General features: G+C 40.2%; 1 protein-coding gene across 5 annotated transcripts in view; it reads left to right on the forward strand.

Annotated features, from left to right (window-relative positions):
* Window positions 1-1,834: 1,834 nt before the first annotated feature.
* LOC134806778 (eye-specific diacylglycerol kinase-like) overlaps window positions 1,835-15,651 on the forward strand; it is an 86,716-nt gene continuing 72,899 nt past the window's right edge. For 3 of the 5 annotated variants that reach the window (XM_063780116.1, XM_063780118.1, XM_063780120.1), the window contains exons 1-2: window positions 1,835-1,924; window positions 13,409-13,612. In XM_063780116.1, coding sequence (XP_063636186.1) covers window positions 1,871-1,924; window positions 13,409-13,612 — 258 coding nt within the window. In that variant the 5' untranslated portion in view covers window positions 1,835-1,870. The remainder of the gene's footprint in view (window positions 1,925-13,408; window positions 13,613-15,651) is intronic. The other 2 variants (XM_063780117.1, XM_063780119.1) reach the window with 2 other exon arrangements.

Here is a 15,651-nt window from a genome sequence, read left to right on the forward strand (position 1 = left end):
ACCTGTGGATGGCCACAGGGGTCTCAGACGAAAGGTGCTACCTCGGCGAAGCGGAATGCCAGGTGAGACACACTTCCTAAGCGCCAGTAGCGCTCGACGCTGGACTGGGGCGAGGGCGCCGTGAGCGGGGAACACCTGTGGATGGCCTCCACCGTCTCAGGGGAAAGCTGCTTCCTCGGCGAAGCGGAATGCCAGGTGAGGCACACTTCCTAAGCGCTAGTAGCGCTCGACGCTGGACTGGGGCGAGGGCGCCGTGAGCGGGGAACACCTGTGGATGGCCTCCACCGTCTCAGGGGAAAGCTGCTACCTCGGCGAAGCGGAATGCCAGATGAGGCACACTTCCTAAGCGCTAGTAGCGCTCGACGCTGGACTGGGGCGAGAGCGCCGTGAGCGGGGAACACCTGTGGATGGCCTCCACCGTGTCAGGGGAAAGCTGCTACCTCGGCGAAGCGGAATGCCAGGTGAGGCACATTTCCTAAGCGCTAGCAGCGCTCGACGCTGGACTGGGGCGAGGGCGCCGTGAGCGGGGAACACCTATGGATGGCCTCCACCGTCTCAGGGGAAAGCTGCTACCTCGGCGAAGCGGAATGCCAAGTGAGGCACACTTCCTAAGCGCCAGTAGCGCTCGACGCCGGACTGGGGCGAGGGCGCCGTGAGCGGGGAACACCTGTGGATGGCCTCCACCATTTCAGGGGAAAGCTGCTACCTCGGCGAAGCGGAATGCCAGGTGAGGCACACTTCCTAAGCGCCAGTAGCGCTCGACGCTGGACTGGGGCGAGGGCGCCGTGAGCGGGGAACACCTGTGGATGGCCTCCACCGTCTCAGGGGAAAGCTGCTACCTCGGCGAAGCGAAATGCCAGGTGAGGCACACTTTCTAAGCGCTAGTAGCGCTTGACGCTGGACTGGGGCGAGGGCGCCGTAAGCAGGGAACACCTGTGGATGGCCTCCACCGTCTCAGGGGAAAGCTGCTACCTCGGCGAAGCGGAATGCCAGGTGAGGCACACTTTCTAAGCGCCAGTAGCGCTCGACGCTGGACTGGGGCGAGGGCGCCGTGAGCGGGGAACACCTGTGGATGGCCTCCACCGTCTCAGGGGAAAGCTGCTACCTCGGCGAAGCGGAATGCCAGGTGAGGCACACTTTCTAAGCGCCAGTAGCGCTCGACGCTGGACTGGGGCGAGGGCGCCGTGAGCGGGGAACACCTGTGGATGGCCTCCACCGTCTCAGTGGAAAGCTGCTACCTCGGCGAAGCGGAATGCCAGGTGAGGCACACTTTCTAAGCGCCAGTAGCGCTCGACGCTGGACTGGGGCGAGGGCGCCGTGAGCGGGGAACACCTGTGGATGGCCTCCACCGTCTCAGGGGAAAGCTGCTACCTCGGCGAAGCGGAATTCCAGGTGAGGCACACTTCCTAAGCGCCAGTAGCGCTCGACGCCGGACTGGGGCGAGGGCGCCGTGAGCGGGGAACACCTGTGGATGGCCTCCACCGTCTCAGGGGAAAGCTGCTACCTCGGCGAAGCGGAATACCAGGTGAGGCACACTTTCTAAGCGCTAGTAGTGCTCGACGCTGGACTGGGGCGAGGGCGCCGTGAGCAGGGAACACCTGTGGATGGCCTCCACCGTCTCAGGGGAAAGCTGCTACCTCGGCGAAGTGGAATGCCAGGTGAGGCACACTTTCTAAGCGCCAGTAGCGCTCGACGCTGGACTGGGGCGAGGGCGCCGTGAGCGGGGAATACCTGTGGATGGCCTCCTCCGTCTCAGGGGACAGCTGCTACCTCGGCTAAGCGGAATGCCAGGTGAGGCACACTTCCTAAGCGCCAGTAGCGCTCGACGCCGGACTAGGGCGAGGGCGCCGTGAGCGGGGAACACCTGTGGATGGCCTCCACCGTCTCAGGGGAAAGCTGCTACCTCGGCGAAGCGGAATGCCAGGTGAGACACACTTCCTAAGCGCCAGTAGCGCTCGACGCTGGACTGGGGCAAGGGCGCCGCCTAGGGCTTCCAAATACCGGACTTCTTTCAATACCGGTATTAATACCGAAACTGTCTTCATCAATACCGGGATCCCGGGATCCCGGTATTGACTATGAATCGCTTAATTTTTTTGAGTTTTATTAAAAAAAGGCTCACTGTAACACCACAACACCAGATATGTATGTCCTTAGCTTAGGCACAGAATAAGATATGATATGGCAACCCTAGCCAGATAAACATTGTTATTGAGAGCTCCTAATTTTAAATTGCAAAATAGTGAGAAAGATGTTTTTGTGGTGGCTGTGTAAGCAGCATTAGACGAAAGTACTTACGTCTCATACGAATTGTGAAAAAACTACACATTTAAAGTGGAATTCAATGAAATACGAGGCCAGTAAGATACTTATTGTAGCCGTTACACTTCTGTTTACATTCGAAAACACAAAATAACACCGTTATTCACCACGAATATTAACGAAGTCGTAACCTACTAACGATTCTGTGAACAGGTGATTGGTCGCCACTGACAGTGTCACAAATGACAGATCTGGGTGTTGCCACATTATAAGACGCGTTCAGAAATCCGATTATATTGCAATAATCGATTATTCGAAAATCGATTGTGTTTGAGTCGATAAATAAATTGCCAAATATAAACAAAATGGCACCAGTATGTACCAAATGCCAAAGAAGTCTTCAAAATAAAGACATTCTGAAATGCTCAAAGTGCAAAAAAGTTTATGACACAGAGTGCGCTAACAGAGCCAAGTTATACTATTTAATGTCAAGTGAAAGTAAGAAAAACTGGATATGTTTTAAATGCGTTCCAAATACAACAAAAGCTGGTCATAATAAGATAAACTCACCTAAAGAAGTGGCAAAAAAATCTACACAACAAATAACTAAAATAGATGCACAGAATATTACTAACAGGAAGAAAAAATGCAGTGCAAACTCAACAAGTAGTCCAGTGACCCCCACTACACCTATGTACCACTTTCCTCTCGGTGAAACAGACTTCGTAAGTAACACAAACCCAACTGGGGAACAAACATCCACAAATCCATTGCAAACGTTGCCCTGTACCGATCCTCGGCTGGACTCTGGAAACCCAGCAGGTCCGCCGTTAGACTCACCCTGCGTCAACGATCAAAGCATAGAATATGAAGCAAGTCCAACATCAGACTCACAAGACTCACCCAAAGTCATCTGTCAAGGCTCAGAAGATACGGTAAGTCTGCCACCAAACTCACAAGCCTCACCCAGAGTCAATTATCAAGGATCAGAAGATGCGGCAAGTCCGAGACCATCGTCGTCAAATGGCAGCCCTCAATTAGACCTAAAAAATGCATCAAGTCCGCCACCATCATCTCAAAGCGTCCACGCTCAAGGATCTGAAGATGCGGTAAGTCTGCCACTAGCGTCGCCGAAAAACCCTAAATTAGGCTTACAAAATGCAGAAAGTCCGCCACCAGCCTCTCCAAGCATCGACGCTCAACGTTTAGATAATGCAGCATATCCGCCACCAGTAGCACCATGCTCCGCATCTGAGATAGGTGTTAGAAATACAAACAGTGTATGCTTCCTAAATGATCATAACAATGTCACGCATCGTCGTCGGCCGATATTGCCGCCAGCGTCCTGCTCGTCACCTGAATCTTCAAATCAATCACCGGGAAAAAAAAGTGCAGGATTAGTACAAAGTGCGGTCGCAAGAAACATTAAATTAAGGCCAAAACATAACAGAGTAACATCCGAAAGTAAATCCGACAAACCTGAAGAACTTGAAGTAATGCCTCGGCAAGAAACTATTGTAAATATATCAACACACAACTCCTTCGAATCGTTGTCAGACCTTGAGGACCACGATACCTCGTCATCTTCTCTGGACAATTTGTCCCAGAGTCAAGCAAACCTAAATAAAAGTTGCCCCGACATGCTTGGAAGTGATCGTGAGAAGATAAAAAATATGAAGTTGAAAATGACAGAACTAGAAGATAAACTAAAGAGCGCTGAACAAGAAATTGAAAATCTTTTGTTGGAAAATTCATCTTTAAAATCCACTATTGATGAATATTCTAATAAGATAAACAAATTGACACACATATGTCAATCTAATGGAAAAACATCGTCTAGCAAAAAGCGTAAAAAGAGCTTAGTAAAGTCAAAACTAAATCTTACTCTAAATGATAGCGATGTTGATCAAGATCACACAAAAACCAACTTCAATTTGAATAATAAGAATGACTATGTAAAAAACGATGATCGACTGCCACCACAAGCGCCAACTATGGAGACTGCCCCTATCCCCACCCTCACTACTGTATCGCCGAAGTCGCAACCAGTGACTGTTGGAACCTCCACGGAACCGCTGAACGAAGTTAACTCTCCACGTTCTTCGCTAGATGACGCTACTGGTCACAATCCAGAGGTAACAGCTCCAAAAAAAAAAAAAATTGTATATTAAGTAATAATATATATAACCGAATTACTAATCTCGCTGATTACAAATTAGGTGCAGAATATGATCTGTGCCACTACCTGTACCCGGCCGCTGGCATATGTTACTTGCTACAAAACTTAGGAACTAAACTGATGAACTTCACAAAGCAAGATTACTGTATAATTTTCATAGGCGAGGAAGATTTTAAAGAAACAAAAAATTATGTTGATTTAATTCTTAACATAAGGAAAAGTTTGGAGAGCCTGCAACATACAAATATAATTGTTTGTTCTCCAACATTTAAACTTAATAATTACTGCAGGGTGTATAACATGAGACTGGAAACATTTAACCATTTATTGTATACTGATAACTATGAACATGAATATGCATACCTGCTTGACAGCAACCGCAATCTTAATTATGACTATAGTATGTTTAAGTACAGTTCGGGTAGGGTTAATAGCCGTGGCATGAGGGAGGTTTTTCATGATATTTCTGATCTCATAACGATAATTCAGACGGATAATAACAGATCGCTTCATTCTTCAAGCCCATATGCAGGCAAAAACTCTCCTCATAGGTCATCAGAGTTTTTTCGTGCATAAGAAAATTAGATATCACCCGGAAACACACAAATTTAAAATTATGCATCAAAATATTGGAGGGTTGTTAAGTAAGCTCGATCTAGTACAACTAACGTTAGAGGAGTTGTCTAATAACGAAGGAGATATTGATGTTTTGTGCTTCAGTGAGACTTTTGTGAAAGTTGACTGTGGAGATAATATTAAATTCGACAACTTAAAACTAGCGTCATCTTATTGTAGAGAGAAAGGTAGAGGTGGTACTGCTATTCTTGTTAGAAAATCGCTGGAGGTTAAACCGATCGCATTTTTGTCTGAATTAGCCTCAGCCCACTTTTTTGAATGCTGCGGAACAGAAATCCTAGGATTAGACCTTATAGTTATAGTTATTTATAGGATACCAGAGAACACCAAAGCCCACATAGGATTATTCTTCCACAAACTTAACAAACTGCTTTTTCAATTAACTACTAAATTTAAAAAGAAAAAAATAATATTATGTGGTGACTGGAATATTGATATTTTAAAGGAAACATCGTTTGCAAAAGATCTTATGGACACCCTATTAAGTAATGGCTTTGAACTTCATATAAACACACCGACTAGACTGAATGCATGTCTCGATCAGATAGCTTCAAACATTAAACAAGTAGAAGCCTTTACTCGCAGTCTCTATTTATCCGACCATGACACTGCCCAATTTCTGACTTTTAATGTAAAAAAAACTAAGTCGTTTATTACCTGGTTTGAATACAAAAGAGATTATAGCAGTGACAATGTACGTAAGTTTAGGGAGAGCCTTGCGGCTCTATCATTTTCGGATGTATTAAATGGTGATGACGCACAGGACTCTTTTACAATATTTTACGATTTGGTGTGCCTCTTCTTTAATCTTTGCTTCCCGTTAATAAAAGTACGGGTGAGCAACCGGCGTAAGAAATTAAATTGGCTTACTAAAGGAATAAAGAAATCGTGTAATGTAAAACGTAAGTTATATATTATCTGTAGGCACAAAAATAATGATAATAAATATAATAAAACTCATTTTATGCGGTATAGCCGAACTTTGAAAAAATGTATACATAAATCTCAGCAGCTGCGCAGTAATCAGTACATACAATCGAACAAAAATAAGTGCAAAGCGACTTGGAAGTTGATTAATAATAGTAGCTCTTGTAGTGACCATGACAATGATATTAATTCTTTGACTTATAATAATATGACATACAATAATCCCCAGGACATCTGTAATATTTTTAACGACTTCTTCATAGATATAGTAAAAAAACATGTTTCATTTAATGGACCTCATTATAAAATTAATTGCAATAACAATCATGCTAACTCTATGTTTCTACGGCCTGTTGATGACCAAGAAGTGTTTAAACTGATTATGTCGTTGAAAAACAGTAAGTCTTGTGGCTATGACGACATATCAACCATCTTACTTAAAAGTAATGCTTTATATTTATGCCGTCCCATGGCGCACTTAATTAACCTCTCATTTATTCAAGGTCTTTTTCCTGAACAATTAAAGTTGTCAATTGTTAAGCCGCTATTTAAGAAAGGCGACCGAAAATACCCAAATAATTATAGGCCTATTACTTTGGTCCCTGTTATTTCAAAGGTTATGGAGAAGGCTATGTTTGTGAGACTAACTGATTACTTAACTATGTATAACATTCTATCACCAGACCAATTTGGTTTTCGTAAAGAGCGGTCAACTGAACTGGCTTGCTTCGAATTTATCAAGGACATATCAGAGGCTACAAATGACAAATTACCAGTCACATGTATATTTCTTGACATGAGCAAAGCTTTCGACTGTGTAAATCACTCGAAACTCCTTTCCAAGCTTGAATGCCTTGGTATCAGAGGTAATGTTCTAGATTGGATGAAAAGTTACCTGAGCAACCGAACACAGTGCACGGAAATTGCGAGAATGATCACAGAAGGGAACAATCTTTTAAAGATAAAGTTTAGATCTCATGGTCGTGTCAATGGGACAGGGGTGCCACAAGGGAGTAATTTGGGCCCTTTGTTATTCTTATTGTATATAAATGACCTTCCACAATCAACATCGCAAAGGTGTATAATTTTTGCAGATGATACTACCTTAATGGTAAAGGGAACTGACGTGAATACTTATGAATCGGACATAAATAAAGCATTAGCAGATGTTAATACATGGACAGAATGTAATGACCTCAATATTAATGTTAATAAAACTATGTTTACACAATTTCATCATCATAATTCAAATTTAACTGTGAATCTTACTATTAATCTTAATAATACTCCAATCGTAGAATCTCATAGTGCCAAATTCTTAGGTTTGATTATTGATGAACATTTAAACTGGAAAGGTCATATTGATGCAGTATGTTCTAAAATAGTGCGATTTGTTTTTGCTCTAAGAAATCTTAAAAATACAATTTCCACTCAAGCTGCGTTAGCAGCTTACCATGGATATGTGTCATCTACCCTTAATTACGGCCTGCTACTGTGGGGTAATTCTGTTGACGTCCAGAGGGCATTTATTATCCAAAAATATTGTATACGAGCATTGGGTGGCGTTAAATTTGATGACACGTGCAGACCTCTTTTCCAAAAGTTTCACATACTCCTCCTAGCCTGTATGTATATTTTAAAAGTATGTCTTTTTACAATAAACCACCCGGAGTACTTTATAAAGCGCGAGGAAATGTTTGCAAGGCAACTCCGGGCTCAGTACCAACATCTACTATACCAGCCAGCCTGTACTTCGGATATATGTAGGAGAAATGCTTTTAATATGTGTGTTGTAATATTCAATAACCTCCCCAAAGAGCTCAGAATGTTGAATGGGAAAGTATTTAAAGTAAAATTGACTGAATGGCTACATGAACATTGTTTTTATAGTGTTAAGGATTATTTAAAATTTAAAACGTAATGTATAAAATGACAATTGCCGATTTGTATTTGATATATGTAATTAACTTTTTCACTAAATCTATCATAATCATAATACTTTTATTTTTAAAATTTTAATTTCATTGACATTGTTTTATTACTATATTGTTTTAATGAATGCATGTTAATAATTAGTAAATTAGTACCTTAATGTACGATTTTGTAAATATTTTGCATGTTGATGTTGAGTCGACTGAATACTGTGTCTACCTATTTTTATTATAAGATCTGATTGTTACGTATTCAAGCAAATAAATATTTTCTATTCTATTCTATTCTATTCTAAATAATAGTACTAGGTACAGAAGACTCATTCTCTAACAAAATGCGTCTGTTACGATCAGGACAGATATGGCCGCTAGGTGGCGACAGCGCCACGCGCGGCTTATGGCTAGCCACCAAAATTGGTGTGGAACGGATGTACTTGTAGCTACCTGTTGCAAAGCGACGAAATCGCGGAGTGAGCCACGCCTGGCTTCGGATATTAAACAATAATCGCCATCTGCAATAATTATCATTTCACCCTCCAGGTTGGCAATCATTTTATCCGCCTTGTTGAATTCACCAGTCACATTTTTAGTTCAACCTAATAAACCAGCCAATAAATATTCAAATTTGGCACCTAAAATTCGTGTGCAATTAATTTCTTTCTACTTTTTGATAAAATTTCAAGAACGACTTATGCTAATATCATATCCTGAACATCAGAATTCATCACCAAATATTTATCTAACACATACCTATGCACAGATCTTGTTTCAATTAAATGATCTTCTTTAATTAAATGGGCAAGTAATCTTCTTGATACAGCCGAATTTGATCATTTTAATGGATTTTAAACGTTATAATCGGCATATTTTCCTTGTTTTGAAAATACCGGGATCCCGGTATTGCATTAAAAAATACCGGTATTGAAAAATGCGTTTAAACAGACGGGATCCCGGTATTGGAAGCCCTAGCGTCGCCCAAGTAACACACAAGCAGGATAATAGAGTAAAATTATCATCTTATTCAAATTAAGATTGCATAAATTTTGTGTATAAGCGGTGGAAATTACTAAATTCGGAATAAGAAAATATGTGGGCCTAGTGGGGCCTATGTACCAATAAATGCTGAATAAATTTTGCATAGTATCGGTTTTGCATATTAAAGCTGAATAATACTTATTTCTTACACAGTTAGTCAGACATTATTCAGCTTAAAGCATTTGTGGTTACTAAAAGCTGCATAATAGCAGCATTAGCAGCAATTAGCTGTATATATTTTGTGTCGTGAGATTTAAGCAGACAATATTAAGAAAAATGTGATAGTGGCTACTAAATGCTGAAAAGAAGCGTCGGTGGAGACTTTCAACTGTATAAAAGCGGTTGCAGTTTCTGTTTTAATGCTAATTTTTGAATAAAGGTGGACGCTATTACTGGAAGCTGTAATGAAATCCACATATTATTTGTTATTCAGTAGCTGCATATATGGGTTAGTTATGGCTTTTATAGACATAACGTCTGAATACTAAAACAACACTTATACTTAAGTTATAGCGATTTTAGTACACATATACTATCTTTTCTTGCTAAAAGCTGCAAAATGAACGCAATGAGCAGCGCTATTCAAACTACTGCTTAGTATCAACAAATGCGCGGTGGAGAGGGTTCCGTAGCTTTATAAGTTTATACACGGTCAACAGTGCTACTTGAGCCTGTTTGCTTTGAGCTTGAGCTTGTTTTTATTTTATTTTGAACGCATCTTGCGTATTTATTCTTTAATCCAACCATTATTTAAAAAATCGAGGTTTAGTTTTCTTAACAATTCTCTTCGATTGGTTATTTTACACAAGATGCATTGTCGTTTTAATGACGTAAAACAATTGCTAGCTACCATCGTAAACACTGTTAACTGACCATTTGCATACCTTACTCCAACGAGATAAAGTTTACCAATGGCCATTTAAGGTTGTTGCTAGTTGGCAAACAAGGTGACAAATACTAGTTATTGATATTGTTGCATTAAAAACTTGTAGACTGGACTGGGTATGAGAAAAATTAAATAATCACCCCCATTAAAATATAGCGAAATCGATTCTCCACAATCGATCAATCGATTTTGAACAGACTGTTTTTAGGTTTCAAGTGGGTCTACTCATACCCATCCCACACTATACTCGTATTCATACCTAAACAATACTGCCCATACCAAACTATACTTGTACTCATACCCGTGATACCCGCTACTAATATACCCGCACCTTCGCACCTATACCATATTCATATTCATACCATACTCGTAACCACACCATACTCATACTATACACATCTTCGTACTCACTTCGTACATCTTTGGGTATACCTTTACCTACTACATATTTGTCGGAACTGATAACGGAAAAAATAACTGTGTAGTCTGCCGTGCCCCCAGATTTATCATATAACTTAAATATTATATCGCGTTTATAATATTAGTAGGAAGTAGGATTGAATATTGCCCGTGTTACATACCTATAATGTTTCTCATCAAACTAGTGAGGATCTATGTGGTTTTTATTATTTGTGTACAGAACCCTAATAGGCTTTAAGATTGAGAAAACAATTACTATTTTACTGATGTTATTCAAAACTTGTTGTTCTAAAACCATTATTATCTAACATGTAGCTTAGTAACGCGAATAATGTGAATGCCTATTCAGAAATTTAGCACATAATAGCTGTGGCAGCAGCTTATATTCAGCACAGTCGGACGCCATTACGGTTGCTCATATTCTAACCTCTAAAATTAAATAGGAATTTAAAATGAACTGTAAAACCCATTTATATTCATTTATAAAACTAGTTTTATCGTAGCATAACTTGTTAAAGTACATTTTCTATCACTAAAACATCTAAACACCGCAAAAAAATTACAAATTTAAAAGTGGAGTACTACATTTTCTATATTTACTTTCTAAACTGTGCATTATTTACGCGGCGCTTTAAAATTTTAAATAAAATGTATATATATATTTACAGTAAAGTCGCATGCGCAATGAAATTGATGTTATGTAAACATCAAATCAATATATGGGTAATGTCCTCCTTATTTTGTATTCACTTCAGACACTACACTTTGACACGAGTTCAGAAATTAAAATGGAAGACAAATCATACACAAATAGCTGAATATATTTTCTGTAACAATGCACTTTTGAACCAAAAGCTGCATAACGTGTGACTAACTGAGTCATTCTATACAAAGCTGGATAACTTTGGTTTAAAAGCGGTATAGAAGCTTTTGAGAGCCTCTATACAAGTGTTATTCAGCGATTCAATGTGTGGGCACACACTTATACAGCTATTACATTACTGTTATTCAGTAATAAGTGGCGTGGGCTAGCCCACTTTGCGCCCAAACCTTCTGTGTAACGTCTGTATAAGCGCTTATACAGACGTTATACAGCTACCTTATTCAGCATACAGTACGGAATGCTCTATTATTCAAACAATATTCAGCTACTTTTGTGTTACTTGGGCGTGAGCAGGGAACACCTGTGGATGGCCTCCACCGTCTGAGTTGAGTTCCTCTGGTAAAATGATAAAAAATAGCTTACCATGTGTGTTCCTTTTTTACCATTTTGATACGAAATCCTAAAAACAAGGATCCCGACTAATTGACAATCTTGAAATCGGTTAGAAATTTGAAGAATGTCACACCCTAACATGTAATACTATTTGACAGATGTCAAATGACTATCCCTGGCTGCTACAGCGATTACGCAGACAGTAAATTTACCGTCATCAACATCACATAAATCTGAACGTGAAATGTGTCATAAACGTGTGAACGAAAAATTATCCGTGATAGGCAATATTCCCGCACCGTAAACCTCTTTGCTAGCTCACTGGCAATAAAAATTTATGTATATACTCGTACCTACTTTTAATATTTATTGGTGATGCACAAAAAGATGAAGCAAACATTTAGGTACGTAACATATATATAAGTACCTACTGTATGTAAACATTCTACTCGCTCTAATTTCTTTGCATTACAATTTCTAGCAACGAAAACTAGTAGAGTTAGACCAAAATAAGTCTGCAGCGATTTTGATAGCACGAGTGTTATTTTAAACGTCAAACTTCTATATCATAGCTTGACGTAAAATAACACTTGCACTGCGTATATGCTATCAAAATTGTTACAGACTTTTCTTGATCTAACTCCACCAGACATGCTTTGTGCTGTATATTTTCTTTGATATTTTTCATGACACTAATCTACTTTTCCTGCGAAAAAGGTTAATCCTGCATGTCCTTCGAGTATACATACAAAGTACAAACCCTTCCTATCCTTTATTTATTTGCTTTATTTCTGCTACCTTTGTAAGCTATAAATCCTGTCACAATACGTATTTGCTCCCAAGGCTCACCCGATAAATAAAGAAAACCGGCCCGACGCATTAATGTTTCGTTTATTAAGAGTTAATATGGGTCGACGCCGAAAGTAAGAGCTATAAGAGCCGTTACACACTGTCGACTTGTCGCCCAGACGACTCAGCGACTCGCTGAGTAATGGCGACGCACAAGCGACTGCTGGTCGCCGGCGACCACTAGCAACACGAGTTCAAATGGAAGCGTCGACACTGCGAGCAACTGTCGAGACGACAAATTTTATCCGTTTCTCTCTCGAAAATAGTTGAGAAGAACACAACATGTTTTAGTGATGCTTGCGCTCGACGTGGTGTCCTGGCCCTAGTTTCCCATGTTTTGGTCGCCGCCAAGTCGCCGGCGACTAGTCGACACTGTGTAACGGCTCTAAGAATTTGTAGGTAATATTGTTGGCGCCATTAGCAAGTTTCCTGCCTATTGTGTGACATCTGTTGGTCGATCGTAAGCGCCGCGTCCTAGTTGAATGTAAGATTAATGAGCCGGTTCCCCCATTATCGCGGCGGTCGGGGGGCCACCACTGTCGCCGCGACAAAAGAATTTGAGCTCGTACAGCCATGCAGCCAATCACCGACTAATCGCATCATTAAATAACTTCGCGTTCTGACGCGCCGTCGTCTCTCGTGGAATATTTTAAAAATTATAGTCTTTTAAAAGTCGGTAGGTAACTAAAATAAAATAACAGTTTTTCTCAGTTTGTATTCATTGCAAGAGTAATGTACCTAGTACTAGTAGTTAGGCAATTTAAGAAATTATCAATCAATCTGTTATTGATAAAATATAAGTATTTTACATGTCAACAGTTTACAGCTAATGGGATACACATATTATTATTTTTCGAATGAAACATTTTTAACTTATCTAGGGTACATAATTATTTTGAGTCGAATTAATTTTAATTATCCGGGAACCAAACTGTGGCAATGTATTTAAAACTCATTAAGAGCTTAAAAGTTAGGATATTCGAACAAGTAGCTACTAGCTACCGAGTCACTATTATGTCTAGATTTTTAACGAAAGACAATCCCTAATACATGTATAATTTGAACAGAAACTCGGTACCCGTATGAGATGTTCAGCGTGCCGTATCATCGCGCACCAAGGGTGCATCGACATCCTGCTGGACCGGCACCCGTTCGCGTGCAAGCCGACCTTCCGCGACGTGGGCGTGCGGCAGTACCGCGAGCAGACCGTCACCCACCACCACTGGGTGCACCGCCGCAACGAGAAGGGCAAGTGCAAGGCTTGCGGCAAGGTCAGTACTACATAAACACACTACTAGACTAGACGGAGCACATAACACAACCGAGATCACCGCACATCATCAGCACTTCCGATTTCTAATTTAGTATGGGAGCGCGACCGCTCATTTCAGTTGCGGCTACTTACATTATTTACGACCGGTACTCGCGTAATTTAAAAAAAATATAAATATTAAGGTTTAGTGGTGTGCCTGGGCTATTATACCTAATACAACATAGTGTAGTAGTTACACTCTTAACTGTCCATCGGTGGACATCGGTGGGTTTTGTAATAAGGTTTACGAACTGTTAGTTAACAGTGTGGGCGATGGTACCTACAACTCAGTTGTGCTGCTCAAATCGTCGCATTTTACAAGTAAAATTAAAATGTTGTAGAAAAGTAAAATTGTGGGGTGACCTCGAACAATTTTAAACGCTTCATTATACCGTGTCTGTGTAGTTTGTGTGCAAACTTATTTCAGAAAAAGGTCTCTTCTGTGGACAATGCAATAAAAGTTGACGGCCCGGGTATATCACGTTTTTCTAATTTGAGTCTCAAGTAGGTACTGAAAAAATGTATCCCGCCTGTAAGGATGCAGCGCAAAAATTGGCTTTTGATTATCTTAACTTTGCGATGTCTACAGGAAAGACGCGAACGAGTTAAGCATGCTATATAATGTGTTGCTTTTGTAATATACCTATTTATATCATTTTTATACAAGTTTGCACGAATTCATTGCTCGGTACTTTTTAATTGCTACTGTGTGATTTTCTTTTGTTTTATGGAGGTAAAATTAATTCTAGATTATATTACAAACATACATAATGATGCTCCCACACTGGCTTTTATTATAATAACATTGTGTGACAGGAACAATATAGGTAATAAAACAATATCAATACTACCACCGGTGTGGGACCACCATCAACAACCAATATCAATACTACCATACATGCTTCCTCATATCTTAATTAAATAGCATACCCCAGCCATACTTTTACGGACTTACTCATTATTTTTACTTTTTAGTTTATTATTAATAAATATTTTTTACTTTACTGCTCGAATTTGTTATTTCTACTATTAGTTACTATCGGAGCTTTTATTAGGTAAGTATATAACCTAGTCGTACTTATTATAATGATAACACTTTGTTAAAACAAAGTCCCCCGCCGCACGGTGAAAACGGATTATCATGCGGTTTTCACCTTTCAATAGAGTGATTACTGACGAAGGTTTAGGTATATAATTTGAGAACCAGTCGTATTATATGTATGTCTCTCATCCGCCCCGGCTTCCCACGTGTTACACAAAACCTTAACAAATTATATTCCTAAACCTTCCTCAATAATCACTCTATTGATAGGTGAAAACCGCATGACAATCCGTTTTCACCGTGCGGCGGGAGAATTTGTTTTAACAAAGTGTTATCATTGTAATAAGTACGACTAGGTTGGTTCTCTTATTTATCGCCGAAAATGGTATGGCCGATTATCACTTCCCAACTCACGTTTGGCGGAATTTTATTTCGCCGAATTTTCATTTCCCAACTTATCAAATGTTTTTTTATTATTTGCCAACCGCACAGTAGGGCTTCCAAATACCGGACTTCTTTCAATACCGGTATTAATACCGAAACTGTCTTCATCAATACCGGGATCCCGGGATCCCGGTATTGACTATGAATCGCTTAATTTTTTTGAGTTTTATTAAAAAAAGGCTCACTGTAACACCACAACACCAGATATGTATGTCCTTAGCTTAGGCACAGAATAAGATATGATATGGCAACCCTAGCCAGATAAACATTGTTATTGAGAGCTCCTAATTTTAAATTGCCAAATAGTGAGAAAGATGTTTTTGTGGTGGCTGTGTAAGCAGCATTAGACGAAAGTACTTACGTCTCATACGAATTGTGAAAAAACTACACATTTAAAGTGGAATTCAATGAAATACGAGGCCAGTAAGATACTTATTGTAGCCGTTACACTTCTGTTTACATTCGAAAACACAAAATAACACCGTTATTCACCACGAATATTAACGAAGTCG

Source organism: Cydia splendana, chromosome 3 (genome assembly GCF_910591565.1).
Source record: "Cydia splendana chromosome 3, ilCydSple1.2, whole genome shotgun sequence".
Classification (NCBI taxonomy): domain Eukaryota; kingdom Metazoa; phylum Arthropoda; class Insecta; order Lepidoptera; family Tortricidae; genus Cydia; species Cydia splendana.